At 36.9% G+C, this 22,575-nt stretch overlaps 1 protein-coding gene, 1 non-coding gene and 1 pseudogene across 2 annotated transcripts; 1 reads left to right on the forward strand and 2 right to left on the reverse strand.

The window, feature by feature from the left end:
• Window positions 1-5,284: 5,284 nt before the first annotated feature.
• LOC145051772 (dehydrodolichyl diphosphate synthase 2 pseudogene) lies at window positions 5,285-6,041 on the reverse strand (annotated as a pseudogene).
• A 147-nt stretch (window positions 6,042-6,188) lies between these two features.
• Window positions 6,189-6,260, reverse strand: TRNAH-GUG (transfer RNA histidin (anticodon GUG)). The gene has a single exon. It is a non-coding gene; the product is annotated as a tRNA-His (tRNA).
• Window positions 6,261-6,338: 78 nt separating this feature from the next.
• Window positions 6,339-8,855, forward strand: NPU (ATP-dependent helicase/deoxyribonuclease subunit B). Its single transcript, XM_079003115.1, has 9 exons — window positions 6,339-6,567; window positions 6,686-6,748; window positions 6,867-6,922; window positions 7,745-7,838; window positions 7,942-8,002; window positions 8,111-8,192; window positions 8,337-8,392; window positions 8,521-8,584; window positions 8,695-8,855. The coding sequence occupies exons 1-9, from the start codon at window positions 6,424-6,426 to the stop codon at window positions 8,753-8,755; spliced, it is 681 nt and encodes a 226-aa protein (XP_078859241.1). The 5' UTR covers window positions 6,339-6,423; the 3' UTR covers window positions 8,756-8,855.
• The last annotated feature ends 13,720 nt before the right edge of the window (window positions 8,856-22,575 follow it).

Consider the following 22,575-nt stretch of genomic DNA (forward strand, 5'->3'; position numbering starts at 1 on the left):
GCGGGCGGACCAGTCATACTGTAGACTCAGAGAGTGGACCAGGTGGATTGAAGGCCCGGTGCGGGCGGGCCAATCACACTGTAGACTCGATGTATATGGCTAGACTCGGAGGGTGGACCAGGTGGACTGAAGGCTGGTGCGGCGGACCAGTCACGCAGTAGACCCCAAGTGCATGGCTGTTCTGTGTTCTGTTATGATATGACATGTTGTGTGTGTATGGTATATGTGGTTGGTATTTTGGGGGTATCTCACTAAGCTTTCGGCTTACAGTTGTGGTTTAATGCTTTTCAGGTTCTTCAGGAGACCGTAGCAAGACAAAGGCGTGATCGTACCGCTCCTCATGATTATGTTTTCGATGTGTTTCTAGGAAGACTCTGATAATAATTATATTGAAAACCTTTTTGTAATAACTTAATGAAACTGGGTTGTTTTTGAAAAGTTTAAATTGGTTGAAATTAAGAGAGCGTTACATATCGCATAACACATAATGTAAGGGTATTTTGGGAAATCACTGTTCGGGCGCTGGCTGATCGTACACACTGCTCCGTTCTGCCTTTTTCCAAAATCTTTTACTTTCTTAGAAAAATTGTTTATTTATGAAAAACTTTCTCAAATCGTAAGTTTGAGTTCAGATACATCCAAAGTTGCACCCGAATCCCTCAAAGCAAGGCTCTGATACCAACTTATAACGACGTAAATTTCAAACAATTTTTCAAATTTTAAAAACACACTTTCATTCATAATTGTTATAAAAATGTCAACGTATCACAAAACAATCCATAACATCACATCCCAAGATCATAACATAAAAACTCCTCATAAGTGTGTACGGATCAAGCCGGCGCCTTCCCGCGATCATCACTGGTACCTGAAACACATCACACAACACTGTAAGCATAAATGCTTAGTGAGTTCCCCAAAATACCACATTCCACACATACGCCTTTCCAGGCCATAGCTCTGTGGAACCTTCCGGTCCAAGTGTCTTAGGGGAGTTCCGTCCCGAATCCCGGTAGACCTTCCGGTCCTACCCGTATCGACCTTCCGGTCCGTAACCTCATGACCTTTCGGTCCATGTCCTCTTGACCTTCCGGTCCATATCATTTTGACCTTCCGGTCCTTATCATACATAGCATAAGACATACATATCACATATTAGCATATATCACATATATCTCATAACATACAAGGCCTTCCGGTCACACATAGTTACCCTTGCAGGTACAGTATAGTGAGAAGACTCACCTCGGTATCTCGGATAGTCTCGCACTCGATCACACCGGTCTAGCCCCCGCCTAAACACATAATAATACTCTCAAATAAATAACGGCTCTCAAAGGCTAGATCAAATCCATTCTACAAATTCCACAGAAGGGTAAAAGACCATTTTACCCCTCCCTGACCCAAAAGTCCAAAGGTTCACCAAAACCCTAAAAGTCAACGATGGTCAACAGAAGGCAGTACACGGCACGTACCTTCTCTGTACGTGGGGCGTACGCCAGCGAACCACAATTGGGGCTTCCACCCCTTACGATGCGCGTACTGAGAGTTACGCCCAACGTAAGTCCCAGTTCAGCCATTTCATAGATTTTGGTCTTAAACGGTTAAGACAATCCTTCAACTTCCAGATCTGACTTTCTTACAACCTCTTATTCCATAAAGTCGGAACCTTTAAGCCTTTGCATGGTTGTAAAGGTCCCTTCACCCTCAAACACCTTTCCTTTCTCCTCCAAAGGTCTAGATCTCATGCATGGTACCCTATTTACGTCCAAGATTGCATTTTTATGAGTACACAACACTTATAGTCCTGAAATATGACAGATCTAGGCCAATGGAGACCATTTGCTCATAAAGTCTCCATCTTGGGACCAAAAACCCTAGAAATTGGTCCAAGAAGCACACAACACAAATAACAAGACAAGATTTGAGCTTTTTACCTCAGGAAGAAGCTCCAATCTCTGAGAAGCTCAGATCTAATCTTTCCCACAAGCTTCTAGCCTCCAAAATAGCATCCTCTTCTCTTCCATCACCTTGAAATGACACTTAGAAGCTTAGAATACCAATACTCTAGCTAGAAACGAAGGAGGGCACTCTTTTAGGGTTTCACTCTCTGGAATGGAGGCTGAGGTCCAGGCCATAGCATTCCTTTTATAGTGCACAAGCCCCAAATTAGGGTTTACACTTGGGCTCGCTACGCCCAACGTAACCCTAGGTACGCCCAGCGTAACCAGGCGAGTCCGCGTCCAAAATAAGCGCGCGAGTATGCACAACGTACTCCTCAGTACGCCCAGCGTACTCACAAGCCTAATATTTCCCTTAAGGGACTTAGTTTGACAAATTGGGAAAGGAGAAGGTTTAAATGGCTTTACCTGAATTTCAGGATGTTACAGTTGCTTTCTTCGAAGTGTTCTTTAATTTCAAGCCATAGATCAGGAGCAGTCGTAGAAAAAAAGAACCAATAATTTCTTTTGAAATTGTGTTCAACAACCATAAATGAACCATACAATCATTATTGATCCATTCATCCAACTTGTTTCCTTGTCTCTTTGAGGCACCATCAACAAAATCTAATTTCTTCGTTTCTCTTAATGCGATTTGAATCAAATACTTCCATTGCGGATAGTTCTCATTTCCACAGAGATGGGTAGATACTAGTGGCGAATCTAGAAGCGAAAACCAAATGGTTCCTTATGTAAATGAAACTGAAAAAAATGAAAGAGTAAAAAATACTAATGGTTACGGGTCAAGTCATACGACTTAAAATATTTAAACATAGCTTCAATAGCTATAATAAAGTTCTTATAGTTGAACTTACGAGGTTCTTATATCTTGAAATGTATTCATAATTATATTGTTATCGATACTTTTTAAAACATCTTTTTTCAATATACGACACTAACCTATCATTCAAAAATCGATCACTCTTTTTGTTGTGTATAGGCCATGAGGGCAGAGTAGGTGGCGCCTTGCTGTGGGGCGACGGTAGCTGGTGGACAATGGGAATGACTGACCAGGCGATAAAATACATCAAGCTTTTAATGTTAGGAGATGTCGATCACGATCAAAGTTCATGAATCTTTTCATGAGCTTTTTCTGATTTTTTTTATTTAATTTTAAATGGGTTAGGTTATTGGGCAATGAATAACTTTTAAGTGGATTGAGTCATTAGGCTACGCTAAGTAGACTAGATTATATAAAATATGAGCTTCATACATTGCTCAACATTATAAGGTAGGTCCTTTATAAATTATAACTCATTTTCTATTTTTTTTATATAATCCTTCTATTATTATTAAGAAAAATAGGTGGGTCTTAAGACCCACCTTCAATCATATTAAGAAAAATAGGTGGGTCCTAGGACCCACCTTCAATCAACATAGCTACACCTCTGGTAGATACCAAAAACAAATTCGTATTATTGTTTTTGGAATTATGTGTTGAATTCGTTAAAAGATTAAAAGCAGAATTGGGATTAATGATAGGATCGGTACTCATTTTAGAAAATATGAATCAATTTTGCAAAAAATTAGGATCTTAAGCTCTAATACCATTCAAATTATTGAAAATTGAGGAACATAGTAAAGAGAAATTGTAGATAGAGTAAATTGTAACTGAAATCGTTACTTGTTTATTGAACAATACATGTTACATACGAATACAAGTAGATTGTTATATACGAATACAAGTAGATTGTTATATCTGTACATCTGACAACTATCTTCTAACTAATTGTAACAAATTCAAACTGACTAACTATTTACAACGCTAACGTGTTAGGCTCATAAACTTAATATATTTTCCGAGCTTATTTTTTTATTTTTTTAATGTAAGTCGTAATAAACTAATAAGTTAGAAAATAAGTGAGAAAAAAATAAACTTATAAAAAATAAACCGAAAAAAAAAGTCTTAATAAAAGCTAAAACAAACACCCTTTTAATTATACTTATCCTTGTGGACCTCTATGTTATAATGGTTTATGATAAATGAGTGCTCTTGTAAAAAGTTTTTGGTAGAAGCATGTGATAGTGATACTATCTAGTTATCATGGTTTGCGATGAAAATTACCTTTCCACCCACTAAAAGGAGAAAGCCCACAAGATTATGTCCGACATTAGGTGGCAATTGGGCTTTGCAAACTTTGCATTGTGTCATAATGGCCATGCTTGGAGGATGCCGTAAAAAGGATGGAAAGTCAAAGTCCAATAAGATTAACATCTAAGCAATGGTATAAATAGTAAAATTCATTTATAATGAGAAAAACTTACTTCTCCGCCATTGGCTCACATGCATTAATGTACATATATATTATTTTGGAATTATTATCACTATAGAGGTACACCATTGTTGTAAGATTTTGGCTATTGAATTCTTCATCTATATTTTTTTCTGATAAAGACAGCATGTTCATGATACTACAACGAAATTGAATTAAATATCAACTAGTATTTGGGCATCCCATAAAAATTAAAAGGAGAAAGAAAATATAATGACTTAAAGGGCAATATTGGGAGTTCCTATTGGCATCATGGTGATGCAATCCCCTAGCTGGTTTAATGCCAATCCTCAAAATATATCAAGGTCTATTATATAAGATAACCACAAGTATGATCAAATTAAATAAGTATAATCAAATTAAACACCATTATTGTTCTATTTGTGAATCAATGTTTAACAAGTCGAATATATATCTAGCAATTTTCTACCAGTTTTGAAGTTGAAAATTATTTCTTTTATTGACAAGTCTTTGTCATGAATATCTGGTCACTTTCAACTGAATTAAAACATCCAAAATAAAATACAAATAACAAATTCAACCTCTCTAAATCGACTATGACATAACCCTTTTGCAAAGAAAAAGAATCACAAAATACAAATGAATAACTTTGAGTTTGTATATAATTAAATAAGCAACATTCAAAAAAATAAAAGACAAAACTTCAAAAATGGTCTTATGGTTTCACAAAATCTGAAATTTGGTCCCTAATTTACAAAAACCTCACGGATCGTCCCTATGGTTTCAAAACTTTTAACATTTGGTCTTTCCGGCTCACTCCGTTACCATTTCGCCGTTAAGTAAAGGGCATTTTTGTCATTTCACTACCCATGGACCATTTATGAGGTTTTCTATTACTTTTTAAATAAATAAATAAATAAAATTTAATATGAAAAGGGTCCCACCCCGTCTCTCTCTCTCTCTCTCACACACATTTCAGCTTATGTCTAGGCTTTAACGATTCCACCGTCAATCCACCCTCTGCCCCCTGTTGGCACAGAACACCACCACAAACACCCACCAACTGTTATCCTTTACTCTTGGACCGTGACTAGCAGCCACCAAGAACCACCCATCGCGACTCATGAGTTACCAAGAATAGGGTTCTCACAATGTGTAATGAAATCTCGTAATGATTGTGGAATCATAGATACGTCTCCAATGACAGAAACTCGGATTTCATCCCTGTTATCGGAATTCCATTTTGAAAATGGATTGAAATTGAACGAAAACTTATTCAAAGCGGTGGAAATTAGTCAATTACCTTGACATAGAAGCAACTTCATCTTTTAATGTGTTTTCAAGCAGTCTCATTAAGAAATCGACTTCGACCTACATAAACACAACCAATCAATCGACTGAACCCACACAGGTATGATGAAATTGGAATCCAATTTCGATATTACACATACTTTGGGTCTTAACCAGTTGTTAGATGAGAAGGCGAAGACTGTAAGAACTTGGATTCCCCACTTACGACACAGATCCACCACGAACTTTAATGCTCCGACACCGGTCAAGTAGCCCGCCTGAGGCATCAATCCTCTTGATCGAGCCCATCTTCTGTTTCCATTAATGATGACTGCAACATGCTTCGGCATTAACTCGTGATGGATTCCCACCGGAGTAACAATCAGTTCCTCCGGTGAAGTGATTCTAGCTCCAACATATTGGTCGTTGGTGATTACATGATGACGGGGGTGTTGGTTGAAAGAGAAATAGGGTTTGAAAGGCAAGAGTAAGGAAAAGGGAAAGAGATAGAATTATGAAAGATGGTTTTCGGTTTTAAGGATACATATTGGATGGAGATGAAAGAACAACCCCACAATCATTTTCACAAGATTTGTGTAGGATTCCTAAGAGAGAGAGAGACACAAGTTTTGAAGTTTTGTCAAAAAAAAAGAAATGTGTTTTGTGTGGCTGCTGGGATTCGAGCCCAGGTCTCCACGGCCACAACGTGGAATTCTTACCACTAAACTACAGCCACAAGATGTTAACATTTTAAATAAAAAGCATTAAATATCCGCGAGAGATTCTATTGTTATAAATGCGGGTTTATTTAGCAAAATCCCGGTAGCTAAACTGCTCGGAAAAGGGCGGATCATATTCGTCCCAAACACATTTTAGGGTTTTTCTGGATCATCTTGGAAATGGCGAGAAATTGCAGATTCATCACAATGATCAGCACGTTTAACGTCTTATTCGCATTATTATTATCCTCGTTGATTTTGGATTGTGCGGCTTATAGACCGGGAGATATCGTTCCGATGAGCAAAATGGGTCAATATCACTCTGTACATACTCTCCGTTTCCATAATTTCTCATTGATTTTGTACTATATATATATGTGATAAAACTCCGAAAATCACAGATCTTATTTGTTTTTGCTGATGCTGCTACTTGATTCAACAGTCGCGAACGGTATGGCATGATATGATTGGTCGTCACTGCCCGATCTTTGGTGTAAATCGTGAGGTAATTTTTCCAGTTTCAGTATGTATCGAATTAGTTTTCATTACACAATCGCGAATGCCCTTAGAATTCTTAAACTTCTATAAATTTTCATTGGCGTTATTGTTTGGAATGATTTTAGGTATTGGTTCCTATATCTAAACCAACTGGTTTCACCGGAGCTGATCCTTACAAAATGTGAGATTCCTTTGAATCAATTGTATGGATATGGTATTCTTTCATTTGTGTTGCAAATTTCTTTGACTAGGAGATGATTAGCATATATAAGCAGGGTGTTGAAGAGAACTGTTTGCTCATAGAGTCTTCCATTTTTGAAACTGAGAAAAGTATATATAGGAACACTGGAAAAACTGATATCCAATTAGTAAGGAATGCTATGTGGAGATTACCAGAGGTCTTATGCTTAAAGACATGATATAACCAGAGGAGTAACACATATAAGGCTGCATTTGTTACACTGAATAGGACTGGACTGTGACACTTTCTAGGGCTATTTCCAATGATTTTGATGATGATGAGGGCATTCATGTCTTTTGTCCCTGTCCAACCTTTGTTTCACCTTGTTTGATTTTGATGGACATTTTTGTATCCAAATACATGCATATAGAGAACCTAAACAAGAATTCTTTTATCATTGATTTCATAAACTAAATGAGGCATCCAACTCTCATTTCTATTTCTTTTTCCATTCTTGGCACATTGTAAATCCAGTTTATGCCTCCATTTATCTGCTTTCATTGTCTTTGACTCTTTATTTAATCATTAAACACACACAAGACAATTGGATTATTCCTCTTCATTTTAGTAAAATCATTCAACACTTGTAGCATGAGATTCTCCACTAAGTAATAACATAGTTTTGTTAGTCATATTCATCACAAACCATCTATACAAAAACAGGACAAAATTATCTCGGGTCAACCCGACCCAACCCATTTTGACCCGTTTCAGAAAGTAGAATTACCCGATTTAACCTTTTGAATGAATAAATAAATGCAGATCATTTCAAGTTGGAAAAGAGAAGTATTATATCCCATGGCTACTTGTTATAAACCGTAAAAGTTCTGAGGTCCCAATGATTGATGTGCATTTGGTAAGCTTCTTCTTTAACATGTAATTAAAATATAATAAATAAAACATTATTATTTATCTTTTTTAATATATGATCATGGAATTTTACTTTGCATTTCATTCAGAGGTACTCAGGAAGTGATTTTCTTGGTGTCACAGCTAAAGTTCTAGACATGCCACATAACTGTAAGTTCCCTTCATCTTTTATCTCACATTTTTTATAAAAAATAATATTATTTAAATTTATGTTAAACACAAAACAAGTTGGAATTTACATAGAATGCTTATGAGCAGATGTGGAGCTTCATTCAGACATTGGGAAGCAATTTTGGGATACACAAATATGGCCAAAACATGTGCTTGTTAGATACACATGGTTAGATTTATGTTATTATTATTATTATTATTATTATTATTGTATTTCATTTACTTTTTCCCATTTATTATTTATTTAATAATGGGTCAAATGTTTAGACTATTATTTTAATATCATATTATTATTATTTTTTATTATATTTAGGGAGGAACAATCAGAAATAGATGTTGCTTCTGGGTTCTATGTTCTCTTTGGATCAGGTAAATAAACTTACTTTTAATAACATTAAAATGGCAAAATACATAAAAGCAAAAAATTAATATATGTAAATACATATATTTTTTGCAAAAATCATTAGTTTTATATTGTTTTTGTTGCTGATGAGCAGGGTTACTTATGTCATTTGTCCTTTCTATTTACATTTTGCAATCTTCTCGTGATAAAATAGAAAGGTAAAAAAGTTTCCTTTTTATTTCATCATTTAATAAAATGATATTATTATTATTATTTATTTTCTCATGAGGTGACACAAGTAAAAATGTTTGTCTGGTTTTTGTTGTAGGTTTGTTAGAGAGACTGTAGCGGAAAGTAGTATGCCTGGGGGAGTTGCAAAAGTTGAATGAATCAGTCTTTTATCAGATAGTTAATATGTTGATGAGTAATATTTTGTATGAATTTTTACTAGAATTAAATTTTAATAGCATAAACAATTTTTTTTTTTTTTTTTACGAAAATCAATTATGAAATTAATTGTTTTTGACAAACTATTGTGTGGGCGAAGTTGGGCCAGAAAAGGCCCAATATATAGTTGATTCGGGGTTTGGTTGTGTTCAAAATATCTAATACCAAGATGTAGATAATGATGGTTTTAAAATAAATCTGATACAAAAACTAGTATTTTATAATCAAATCAAATAAAGTAATATATACTTGATTGGAGTGAGGTTTTCAACAATTTTAATAAAAAGTTAGTTATGTTCAAGTTGACTTATTTTGATTCGCTTAGTTGGTGTTTGGATGACATTATGTGCCAAATGCATTTTTGGATTCGTGATGATCAGTCGTTAGATCATCATGAATTTGTTTGATTTTGGATGTGAGGCTTAGGTATTGACGAGGTGCTAGATATAGTGGTATGAATTATGAAATAGTAAATGTTTATGGTCTTAAATAATAATAATAAAAAAGAATGTAGAGATACAAACATGATTCGGTTTAGGTGGTATCTTATGAATGTGATTGTAAGGTCCCCGTTTGATAGTTTCAGCCTGGGAAAGTGCTGTCCGGTAAAGTGCTGTCTGGGAAAGTTTTCTGACTGGAAAAGAAACAATGTTGTTTGATTGTATATCTGATTGACTGTGTTGAATGATGAAAAAAAAAATAATTCAATAAAAAATAAATTTAAAAAAAGTTATTTAAAAAATTAATAATCCAATAAAAAAAAGAAAGAGATGGGGTTTGGTGTATAATTGTCTTTTCAGCCCATTCAGCCAGAAAAATATGATTTTGAGGTTTTCTGGGAAAGACATATCTTACCGGGAAAGACCCCTTCTTTTGTGCAAATCAAACAGTCTTTCCGGTCCGTTCAACCAGAAAGATCTGTTTGGAGCTAAAAAGATGCGTATCAAACGGGGCCTAAGGTGAAACCTGACACCTTGTATTATATGATACAGTAGCATGATTGGCCTTGCTACGATTATATTCTTGTTAGATAATATTTGTACAGTTACATGTTCAATTGTTTTGGATGAGATGTATATTGAGTACATTATTTTTTTTATTTTTTTTAAATGACTAATTTTCAGGATACATATCTTACAAAATATAGTGATGTAGAATGGTTTGAAGTGATTCTAGCCGATGCATGTTATCTTCCTAATATTGTAATAGGAAGAAAATATATTATTATTATTATTAAAACTAATGAATGACTTAGAGATTATTGTTCTCTAGAGTTTTGAGGTATTCATTTTTTTTCAGTTATTTTCTCAAAATATTGTAATTTGAGAAAGTATTTACCAATTAATGGCATTTTAAAATTTATTTACCGGATAATTGTACTTTTGTTAAAATTTATAAAGAAATCCAAATCACATTCACCTCATGAGCCCTTCTTCCTAATCCATCGATTCTTTCAACATCTTTTTCCTCATTTGTCGGTTCCCCCTCCTCCTTTGACATACATGCTCCGTCAATAAGCAACCTATGACCTCCGTCTCCATTTAGGTCAATCTTGTTCTTCAAATCTTCGCTCGAATGCAAGAATTCATTGGTTCACTCTAAAAGTTACAACTAGATCATTGTTGTATTCCCATGATGCCTGCTAAATCATTACTCTCAATTACCTGTAGTAAACAAAAAGGGTAAGATGCACTAAAATGAAAAAACCTTAATGCATCAACCAACCAATAAATCCGAATCATGAGAACAATATTAGTTCAAGTGGAATACGACTAAAATATCAAACCACAATCAATCACATGCAATGAAAAATACCAAGCAAAAGGAAATCAAAGAGGCACAAAGATTTACGTGGAAACCCCAAATCAGGAAAAAACTATGGGTGGATGAAGCCGATAGCCAATCCACTAAAATATTGTAGTGTTAATTGAACTTGATTAAAGAGATTACAATGAGATATAATGATTTGGTGATAAAGGGTTGAAACCCTAGAAAGTGTCAATCCAAAAAGGGGGAAGAAGAAGTCTTCAAACTCTCTCTCTCTCTTTCTCTCTCTCTCTCTCTCCCTCTCTCAATAATGGAATATTTGTATTTCAGGAACAAACCCCCTTTAGATCTGAAAACACCCATTTTAGACTCGATGTCCTTTTTAGACCTGAAACAACCATTTTAGACCTGACACCCTTTTTAGACCCAAAACAACCAAATTAGACGTGGATTGCTGAAAAGACAATATAGCCCTTGAACGAAGCAGAACTTGTCAATTTTGGAAGACATATTTCCACAATCTCCACCCTAACTTCAAAATAGACAATGAAAACTGCAACTTACCCAACAATCACCCAAGAACATTAAACACTAACAACTCATCAAGCTATAAAACTCCATAAGAACTTGCAATCACCATTTAAAGAAAAATTGATTCCGAAAAAGAAAATTACTTCCTCCACCAACGAGTCGTTCAGGCTCAATTGTGACCAGAAACACCCACCAAGTCCAAACATAATTTGAACTTGGCTATAGGAAGATTCTTGGTGAACATATCAGTGGGATTATATTCTATATGAATCTTGTCCACGACACAATCACCTTTTTTAGTGATACCCGTCACAAAATGGAAATGGATATCAATGTCATGAAACATTTGATCTTTACTCAAGAAGATAACACTTTGATTGTCACAAAATACTGTGGAAACCTTTAATGTATCATTGAGTTCACTAAATAAACCCCTCAACGAAATATCTTCCTTAACTGCTTCTGTAATCACCATATACTCTTCCTCGGTAGATAACAAAGCAACTGTAAACTGCAACTGTGCTTTCCAATTAATAGCACAACCATGCAAAGTAAACATGTACCTTGTAATTGATATTTATTTATCCAAGTCTATGCCATAATCTGAATCAACATATCCAAAAACCCCAATGTTAGATTTACCAAAGTGCACACACAAAGAAGACGTACCACGTAGATAACGAAAGATCCATTGCACTGCTTTCCAATGTTCTTTTCCTAGGTTCTCTATATATCTACGGTGGTTGTCGAGGCCAACAAAATAAATAAACCTAACTCTTGTACACTAAAATAGTGTATAGCGGTCAAGGGGTCGAATCCACGGAGATTGTTTTAATTTGTTACTTGATGTAAACCTCTTTGTAAAAATACTTGTAAAATGACAATAAATCTAAAAATGGGGTTTTTTTGGTCTTTTGAACTATTAAAAGAAAACTAGAATTAAGCTAAAATTTTAAAAAAAAATCAACAAAAGTAAGATTTTGATATAAAATTAATAAGAGAATGATGGTTAACCTTGACTTTCATCACATGGACAATTAGTTGATTATCATTAGACATTATGGTGCAAGACTTGTGATTTCATTTTAATTTGGCTATAGTAACCCAAGAAGCTTGAAGTCACCTAGGCTTTTCTTATTTAGTAAAATAGTTAGAGAAGCTCATAACATATTTCCTTAGTTAAAGTCACAATTTTCATTAAGCATGTAATTAGTAAAAATTAACTAGCATTAAGGACTAGAAAGTCACCGAATCCAAGAGTAGTCAAATGCTTTAACTACCATGTTGGAGAAAATGTTTTTATGATTTTGTGAAGTGAAAATTAACGTACGAGTCATTAGTTGCTTGCTAATTTGAGGATTTATTACTTAATCAAAAAATTAGCCAACTAATTACCAAACATACATCTAAACGCATGAATAAAGACATGTAGATGGCAAGATGTTCAAATGCTAAACACTTTCATCAAAATCACCGTAAATTCATTATAGTCTTCAAATAACTAAGCATCTATGGATTTCACCAAAATCAACAATGATTAGTTTAGCCTAGCATGGATATATTTTGAGAAAACAAAATAAAAGTTAGAAGTACCCAACATGTAGTAAGAATCAAGAGCAAAAAGCTGATGTTTTGATGTTATTAAAATGCTCCAAGACCTCCCAAATCTCCAGAGATTTGACAAAAAATTAGATGTGTAGAAGTGTGAAAATGATGTACACCAACCTTCACCATATAGAACAAAAGATGAATTCTGGAAATTGCCTTTTCAGAGTTGTGCACGTGTAACATCCTGTTTCGCATTGTTCCCATTTTGAGTTGGTGATCAAAGGATTGGGTATTAGAAGGCTTCAGATCCTTGAGGAATTGAGTTTTGGACCCAGTTAGAGTTGGATAATGTAATTTGGATGTTTGGGGTATTTGGTCTGTCTTTGGATTCGAAGGGCATTTCGGTAATTTTTTAATTAGGGATTTTATGGAACGTGGATGTCCGTCCAGAATATCTTATGTCCGTTATGATTTGATAGTAGTGTGGAGCGTCTCGATACCTTTTTAGGGATATATAGATTGTTGGAATCGGAGTTGTATCGAGAGAGTTGTGGCCTTCAAAAGAATTAGGGGTTGGGAAAAACTCTTGTACGCGGGGTGTATCAAACTGGTACGCAGGGCGTACCGAGACAAAGGGAGTTATGCAAGGCGTAACTAGAGGAACGCACAATGTAGGTGCGAGGTTGGGTCGGGGTGTGAGTCCTCATACGTTGGGCATACGAGGGGCAGATTGAAAACCCTAATCTTAGGGTTGTACCCTATATAAGCATAATGTTTTCCTCTTTCTTCATTTTCTAAGCCAACCTCCACACTTTAAAACCCTAGAATTCGTCCTTAAGTCTTCATGGTGGTATCTTGAGCTTATGGTGTCCAGTTTTGGTGTTTTGGTCCATTTATATGAAGATGGATCTTGGTGTAAGGATGAGAATCAAGGAAGAGCTTATGGATCTGGCTTATGTATCTCATTTCCAGCTTGTTGGAGGTATAAATCTTTGAACTTGATCATTGATGTCTTAGATCTACCATTTATGAGTTTTGGTTCATTTTAGTCCTAAGTATGAGATCTAATGGTCTTGATTTCATTCCAGGAGCTTTGAGTTGCCCCTCTTAGTGTTTATGTGGTTTAAGGTCAATAAAGTTGGCACCTTTAGGGTTTAAATCAATCCATGCATGAGTTAGAACCATTTCCTTGGTAGTAGAGTGTTATATTTGGAGTTTGGGTTTATTTGAGGCATGAAAAGTCACCAAGTTAGTGACTTTATGGTTCTAGACGTTATTTAGGACTCAGATATGTGGTTTAAACTTATGGGCTCAACATTAAGTGCTTAATGGAAAAAGTGGGATTAAGAAGGGAGTACGCTGGCCGTACAAGCTAGTACATTCGGCGTACAAGCCATTAAGCGAGTACGCACAGTGTACTGTTGAGTACGCCCTGCATACTTAGTCAGAGTGGACTTCGTAATTATTGGCATTGGGTTTGGCAATTTTTTGGACTAATTTGCCATGGGCCTTCGTGGACATCTGGAAAACAGATTTTTGGACCAAGGAAATTATTGGGCATTAGAATAAGGTCCATTTGAGAGGTTTGGGCCCAATTTGGAGAATTAGGCCATGAGTGGGCCATATTTGGGCTTTGAATAGATATGGGCTAATGGGCCATTGGAATGCCAAGTGTTTTGGACTAGAAAGATGGTTGGACCTTAAGGTAAGGCCATGTAGAGGTTTAGGCCTAATTTGGAAAATTGGGCCATTGATTGGTTAATTGGCCTTTTGGGCCTTTCAGATTTCAGTTTGGGCCATATTTTTGGTCAAGGCTTGGTTAGGGGTAAAATGGTATTTTCACCCCAGGTTTGAAGTTATGTTTATGGATTAGAACCCAATTGTTAATTGGTATTCTTTTGTTTTGTTATTAGTAGATTGAGGATTTGTCAGCCAGCAGCCAAGGGTTTTCTATATGATTCAACAGTGCGAGGCGAGTCTCCTCACTATATCCATGGGTCGAATGCACCAATGCCAACCCATTATGTGTTATGTGGTATGCTAGTTATTTCTGTGATATGTGGTATGCTATTTGACTCTGTGTTTCTTTCATGGAAGACCCTGGGGGGAGCCTGAGGCACTTGGATGTCAGACCATGAGGGGGAGCCCATGGCATTCCAGGTCAAGACCATGAGGGGAGCCCATGGAAGTGGGTTAAGAGTATGTGGGGGTTCCCATGGCACCTGGAGTAAGACCATGGAGGGTTTCCATGGCGTCCTTATATGTTTGAATGCATGGCTTTTGTGGTTTTATGTTTGGTATGTGATATTTTGGGAAACTCACTAAGCTTTGTGCTTACGGTTTTCAGTTTATGTTTCAGGTACTTCAGTTTTCAAATGGAAGAGCTTGGGATGATTGCAAAGCACACACCACATGTTTCCGCATTCTGTGAATTACTCTGGTTTAGTGATGTTTTGCTAAATATTGGTTACTCTGGTTTTATGGATGCAATATGTATTAACGATTTATTAATCTAAAAACAAAAAATTTTATGTCGTGATTTTCGGGTTGTTACAGCGCGACCTGCGTGGATGGTGCTGATTTGGGCTCCTTTGTGATTTGGGCTTCCAATGACTTAACCCACTAGCCCAGAACGAGTCCAATCCGTTTATAGTCCATTGTTCTTCAATATTTCTTCAATTTTAGCCCATTTGACTTTCTCCAAGTCATCTATAGCTTGTGTACTCGCCCGATCATTTTAATTTCGAATGCACAAATGTTCCTCCACTTTTCTTTTAAGCACAAGCCTATCTTCTTCAATGCTCCATGATCACAAGCTCATTCCATGCATCGTCTCCTCTAGTTATCAAGCCCATAATCCTTGTTTTCTTCCAAGTCCATTTGCCTCCCAAAGATCCCGCTTCGCTAGTCTCCTTAAAATCGGCAATTATGACCACAAAACTAGAAAGTACCCGAAAAAGTCATAATATAACAAAAAGGAAAGTATGCATGAAGATTAGATAAATTATGAATGAAATATGCTAAAATAAACTATAAAAAGAAGTAAATAAAATGAAACTATCAAATCACCCCAAGCTTGAAGCTTACTTGTCCTCAAGTAAGACAAGACTAAAATGAACTTTGAATAAACTATCCTAAAAAAAAAAGAATGGATAGAATCATAGAACCTAATCACAATTAGTCAACATGGTCAAAGTTGATCTTGCTATTATATCAAGAATTTTCCATCTACTGACATTGGAACCAAAAACCACAGCCCAGAACAACTCCTTCGGGTGAGTAAGGAGGGATGATTAGTCACAACCCCAATGGAACATGCAGACAATGAAAAACCTATGTAGTAAGGAGAAAGCAGATGGATGGGCTCATGTGGATCTCCTCTTTAAGTGTACACTCTTATCATGAAAGTTGCATGATCTCACATCTGACGGCTACTCTCATGTATGATTAGGTTTCATGGCTTGGTGGAGTTGTAGGAATCAGTTCACTTAGTGTTGGCCCGAACCTCCCGTGGTATCTAACTTGACAGACTTCCTAACATCACCAATTTGTGAAAGATAAATTGATCTGTATACAATAAAACATACCTATATGAATGAATATCAATCATCGGGTGAACAAAATATAAGAAAACTTGTTCAATAATTGAACCGGTCACCCATTAAAACAATCAGAGCTTAAAATTACTTGTTTGATAATTGAACCACTCGAAATTTGGTTCCCAAAAGTATGTAAGTGGAACCAAAAGATAGTAATTCGAATGGTCTAAGTGTAAAAATGACCAATGTGTGGAGCATAAAGATGTAGGCTCTTTTTCAAACTTGTGATTTTCAAAACATAGTGAAAATTTATAAGTGTAGACTAAAAGATTCTATAAAAACCAAAGAAAATCGCAAAAAAATATGGTGATGTAAAGAGACCAGATATGGATTCTACTCGGGTACAAGCACTAGTGTTTCACCCTAACGATTCATACATGATCAAGAGTGATCCTCTCAGCGGCATGGACCGCAGGGTAAAAGTATCCATTGTTATAGTATATCCTACAGTTGTTAGTATTGCATGCATAATTCTTCATGAAAACTACCTGACCATGATCACTTATCCCTTTAAGCTCTAGCATTTGATCCCAAGTATGAAGTCCCAAACTGTGGCCTAGTGGTCCCAATTCCATGTGTGAGATAACAACAATATCCTGGACCAATAATGATACAATAACTATGAACCTATTCCATGGCAACTAAGGAGGTAAGAATAAACAAATAACAAAAATGCATGCATGCTAAATTGCTAATGTCCTAAGTTAAAATGTTATGCAAAAATAAAAAGAATAAAAAAGGAAAGTACAATCTTTTTTTGGAATTTTATAAAAAAATGAATGTAAATTAGCTAAAGACTAATATGATATGCAACCTTCTAAAAATGCATGCAAAAGTAAAATTAAAAGGGAATACCCCATCCCAAGCTTAAGAACGAGCACTGTCCTCAATGCTTAAGGTAAGGGTTGTTGAGAGAAAAACTTGTAGACACACTTGAACAAACGTTAGAACAAGTATATTGCGGAATAGTTAATCTCAAAGGATCTAAAAGCTCAACAATAATATAGTTAGATAGTTAGATAGTTAGTTGCGGAAAGTAAAGAAATATAAATGACAGCAATTGTTATATCAAGAATACACTTAAACTGATTCATAACAAGGAATGCATTCACTCCGAGTTAATAAGGAAGATCAAGTTTAGTGATTAAGTCTAAAAGACTTGCTCCGGAAAGAGGTTATAGTTTGATATGTTTTAGTAGCAATTTAGAGTGTGAAGAGTAGTAAGATAGAGAAATGAAGAAGATAACTTGGAGAAATATATTCAGAATAATTCACAAGTCATCGAGTGATAAGAGAGATGGTTGAAGAAGAAATCTTGTGTAGTAAGAAGTTGTTTTTAATACATCATAAAGAGTCTCTATTTATAGAGTCTCAGAAATAAACAACTACTCTATAAGCAGCCGTGCAAGGCATGCTGGATAATAGAGTACATTACATAAAGATAAGAAAAACATAACAATGGACTGCAGATGCTGAAGAAGAACTGACTCCGGGTGCTGAGATGACTGCGGATGGTGAACCGTTGCGGTAGATAGATGGTTGCGGTATCTTAGTTCAAGAGGGTCACTTTTATGTTTCAACAATTTCCCCCTAAGTGACCTCTTTAACTCCGGTTCAGGTATCAAGTTTGAGGAACTTGATCAAAATCCACCAGAATTTCCTGACATTTTCAAGCCAAGTGATTCTTCTAGAAATTTCAAACTTGACTTCAGTAGTAGTATGCCTTGATCTTTCTACTGCGGTCTTGCAGATGTCAAGTTGTTTCTTGGGCAGGCGGTGCATACATTCATCGGAATGAAGTATTTGACGTTGTCAGCCTTCCGTTTGAATATGATCCCAAGTTCAGGAAAGTTTGTTGCGCCTAGTGATCTTTCTTCAAAGCCTTCGGTAGGCATTGGCACAGGTTCAAGTGGGGGGGGGGGGGAGATCAAACTTTCTGATGATGGTGGGGGTGGATATCCGCATCAATCTTCGCGAAGTCACAAACTGTATCCATTAGAAAGGATTTGGCTTTGTCGAGCGCCATTTGCATCTTTGGATGCTTTTCTGCCTTGTTTTGGAATACTCTAGCTATGAGGAATATTTCTTCTGGATTCATGCTTGGGAAATCTGCCTGAGTACGTATGTAGTCATGCTCTCTTCTGGTATGAGTGTACTGAACGAAGTCAGCCTTCATGAACTTTCGCATCTTGTAATTCTTAACTGCGGATGGTCTATCGTTAGACCATATGTTTTCCACATAGGAGCCATGCTTCGCATAAAAGCGATTGAGTCTTTCAAATTCCATAGGCAGTCGTTTGTGATCAGGGAGGCTGCAGTCAAAAGACTTAAAAACTGCAAAATACTTGGCATTGGGAGAGATTGGAATATCCCAATATCCATCAGAGGGAGGTTCAACATATGTGAGATGTGGAGTGTAGTCTTCATCTAGTAGCCTGCGGAGCGGATTGACCCATGAGTTAATCAGCGACTCATCTATCATTGTATCAAATCCGCATTCTCTCCATATGAGTTCAGCAAGCTTGGCCGCTTTCCAATCGTGTTTTATTTGGGCTGTGGCAGGAGAGTATGTGGAGCTTGCTGATGACATATTTTCCTCAAGATTTTTTAGGTGAGGAGGAGTCTCAGGCCTTTGGAGTGTGTTGTTTATAGGTGAAGAGTGAGGAGATGGAATATTGTGGGATGGTGGAGGTGAGGGCTGCGGTGTGGGAATTTTCTTTGTGGTGATGGGAGGGCTCTGATGGATGGAGGTATCCGAGTGGTGGACATCGTCATCACTTCCCCCTCTTGAGGGATGCAACGGAGGTGCTTCCTCAAGCCATTGTTTAAGGCCATCCACCTTGGCACAGACTTCTACAAAGTGAGCTTTCATGGTCTCGGCCAACTGTGAGTTGTTTGGGGTGGAGGAGTTGAAGAACAGCTTGTGTATATCTTTGGTAAGCTGGAGGATCTCAGGGCCATGGAAGTTAGAAGTGAGGGATTTCTGCATTCGGTTGATAGTGGCATGAAGAACAGAGATAGTGGACTCATAGGCAGTATGAGTCTCATCTATCACTTTCTGAGACAGTGAAGCTTGATCCGCAATGGCTGCTTGAAGATCCTGTTTGATTGCAGTCACCTCAGTAATGAGGCGTTCCGCTGCAGCCATAAATTCCTGATGATCGGCCCTGCGGTTGTTTTCAAGGGACCGGATCCCCATTTCGACCTTGAGAGAGATGCGCTCAGCAGCCATACGCTCTCTCGTCTCAAGTCTTTCAACACGTTCAATTAAAGACTGCGGTCCTGGAATATCTTCAGATGGAGATTGGGTAGGTTTAACCGCAGCCAAAATTTGATCAACTTTGGCTTGGAGATTGAGTAATTCCTTCCTGGTGACATCATCCTTCTTCTTCTTCTTTTTCTTTTCTTTGGGCTTAGAAGTGGAATGTTGAGAACCGCTGGACTCTTCTTCTTCTTCTTCAAACATCATAAGGTCGTCATCTGAAGGATTTGGTTTGTTGACCTCTTGGATATCTTCATCATCAAAACCGAAGGTAGGGGCTGAGCTGAGTTCAATTGCCGACTCTTCGTCTTGAGATGGGTTGACTGTGGGAGATGGAACAGGAGTTGGAGTAGGAGGAACTTTCAAGGTAGCTGCGGCTGTGGCTGAAGCTTGAGCTTTCATCACAGTTTCTGCCATTTGATCCATCCAGGTTTGAACCTTTTGGATTGTGGCAGCAGTATGGGCATTGCTGATGGCATTTGCCCAGTACTTGGCCACAGACAGTATTTCATGTTACTTCTGTTGTTGTTGTTTGACCTGTTGCTCCTTGCGGGCTTGGAATACTCTTTTAAAGGCAACATATTTCTTGATTTCGGCATCAGTAGTTGGCTGATACCGACTCCAAGAATCACTTAAATCATCACCGTCAATTCGTTGTGTTCGCACCAAGGTGTCCCTTGGGTTCACGGATCCTTACACATGAGTGCTCACCGTGCCTAAACCACCTGGAAAGAATGGAAGCAGAGTAGGATTTCCTGGGCTTCCTTGGTCTCCTTGACCCGTGGTCAAGTCTGACCTCGGCCCAGTTCTGGCATGGGCGAAAGAGATGCCCTGCGGATGGATTGGTGTTTGAAGTGTTTGGGATACATGCAAAAGGATGGAGTCTAACTCCTCAGAAGAAAAAAATGTGCAGTCGGGAAGCCCTGGAGACCTTAGGGCGATGTCTAGATTTATCTACTTGAGATATAACTAGGGGTCTGTCTCCACGTTTGGATGATGAAGACGATGAAACAATATTACATGATGAGGTTGAGTGGTATTCGAGTGTGGTATTGAATGGATGTGCGGCCATCCCAAGGACTACCGGAGCCTGTTGAGAGGCTACAGTATCAGTCCGGTCACGCATTTGGCCAGAGGTTTCGGTTGTTTTTCTTTTCTTGAGGATAGATATTGGTTGTCTATCTTCCTTAGAGTCATTGCTCGATACAGTGGTGGGTTTGGTTTTGCGTTTCTTTGAGGGTGCAGTTTGTTTTGGGGCATTCTTCTTAGGTGTACTAGATTTCATTTTAGATGCCATCGTTTTTCTACATTGAGAAGGGTTAGATAGTGTAGTAGCAGAGGGGGCTGCGGTACCCTCAGGAAGAATGGTTGTGGAAGGAAGAGGTGGGGTGGAAGGGTATGGGACAATACCCTCTGATGTGCACGAAAGTACCCACTAATTTTAATATTTATAACCTAACAAACTTAAACTAACTATGCACTTATAGGCAGTGTACCTAGTCAGATTACAGTATAGCTTGGGTAAGTCGGGTGTCGATCACAGGGAACGGTGTTACTAATTAATTTACTCACTATTAAATTAACCTAATTATTAACAAGTTTAAAAAGGGGGTTTTATCTGATTTTACAAGATCAGACGAACTTTAATTCAAATTCAATAAGTAAAAACACACTATTGTTTAGTTTGAATCCACTTCTTTCTTATGGCTAGCTAATGTTTATGGATTATCTAGTTGGTTTTAATTATATTAGTAATTTAGTTCTAACTTTACCAATAATTAACTAATTCATGTCAAACCATGTATGTTCACACACAATTAAACACATAACTAATTATGAATGTAAATATGCTATGTAAGATTTGTTATATAAACGCAATTATAGTCACAATACACGTTCTCTAGCACAGCTAAGCTTATTTACTCTAATTACTAACTAAGATTGGTCAATCCTAGCTCTAACAATTCAATGTTCACTAAATCATTAGGTAAACAAGTTGATGCAGTTAATGGTCACTAAGCTACACAGAACATGCAATCAAGCAATTAGAGAAACAAACATAAGCATGCTAGATAATACAAATCAAACACAAGCAATTTTACTAAGTAAATAAATCCATAAAAATTGAGCTATTCATAAGTTAGAAGCTTCATCTAGCTAAACAAGAGTAGCTAGATTCAGCTGCTCATCATAACAACTAACAAGCTAACACAAATTGAAGTGATAGAAAACATGTTCTTAATTAACAAAAATAAACTAAATTATGGACCTTCACTCTTTTTGGTGTTGAAAGCCTCTTCCCAGAACTTTTCTCTCCTCAAAATCGTCTTCTGGAACTCCTCTTTCTAGCCAAAATTCCCCTCTATTCGTAATGGTCAAGGATTTATATAGTTGCCGATATTCATAAATTCACGTCGTGAGTTATAAGATATTCACGTCATGAATTGTAGATAACCTTGCCTGTCAAGGATTCCTTCACCCGCGTACATATCTTCTAGAACCAACTCTTCACGTCGTGAATTCTTTAAGACTCACATCGTGAATAATCTTTTTCCAGATTTTCTTCTCTTTTAATCTTTTAATTCCCAAAGTTTCTTTCTTTAACGCTTTTAGTCCCTTTTCTTCAAAATGTCTTCTTTTTGGCTGCAAATAACATTTAAGCTCATAAGTACCATTATTCTAAATAAATTACCAACTTATTAATAAAAATGTACTTAAATATTGCCTAAAAATAAGTATAAATATGGAAATATCAAAATACCCCACACTTAGACTTTGCTTGCCCTCAAGCAAATTTAAACTTAACCCTTGATTACTAACATCACATAGAACAATCCGACTCCAGCTCAGCCATTATGCCAAGACCTCAACGCATGCATTTGTTTCTAAAATTTTCCTAAAGTACCCCCATACTTTAAATACTCACAATCTTCATAAACACTCGCACACTTTTTCCGAACAATGCTCATTTTATGCAACCCTCCGAATCCATCCGCAGAAAACCTCCTTATCCTCAAGGTATTTTTAGTTGAGCAACCTAAGCATACATAATCTA

This window comes from Lactuca serriola, chromosome 5 (genome assembly GCF_051521515.1).
Source record: "Lactuca serriola cultivar US96UC23 chromosome 5, Lser_US96UC23_V15, whole genome shotgun sequence".
NCBI classification, from domain to species: Eukaryota; Viridiplantae; Streptophyta; class Magnoliopsida; order Asterales; family Asteraceae; genus Lactuca; species Lactuca serriola.

Coding starts and splice junctions, on each gene's coding strand:
- NPU (XM_079003115.1), top strand. CDS start 6,424: ATGGCGAGAAATTGCAGATTCATCACAATGATCAGCACGTTTAACGTC. Junction 6,568..6,685: donor AAATGGGTCAATATCACTCT/GTACATACTCTC, acceptor TTGATTCAACAG/TCGCGAACGGTATGGCATGA. Junction 8,393..8,520: donor CTATGTTCTCTTTGGATCAG/GTAAATAAACTT, acceptor GCTGATGAGCAG/GGTTACTTATGTCATTTGTC.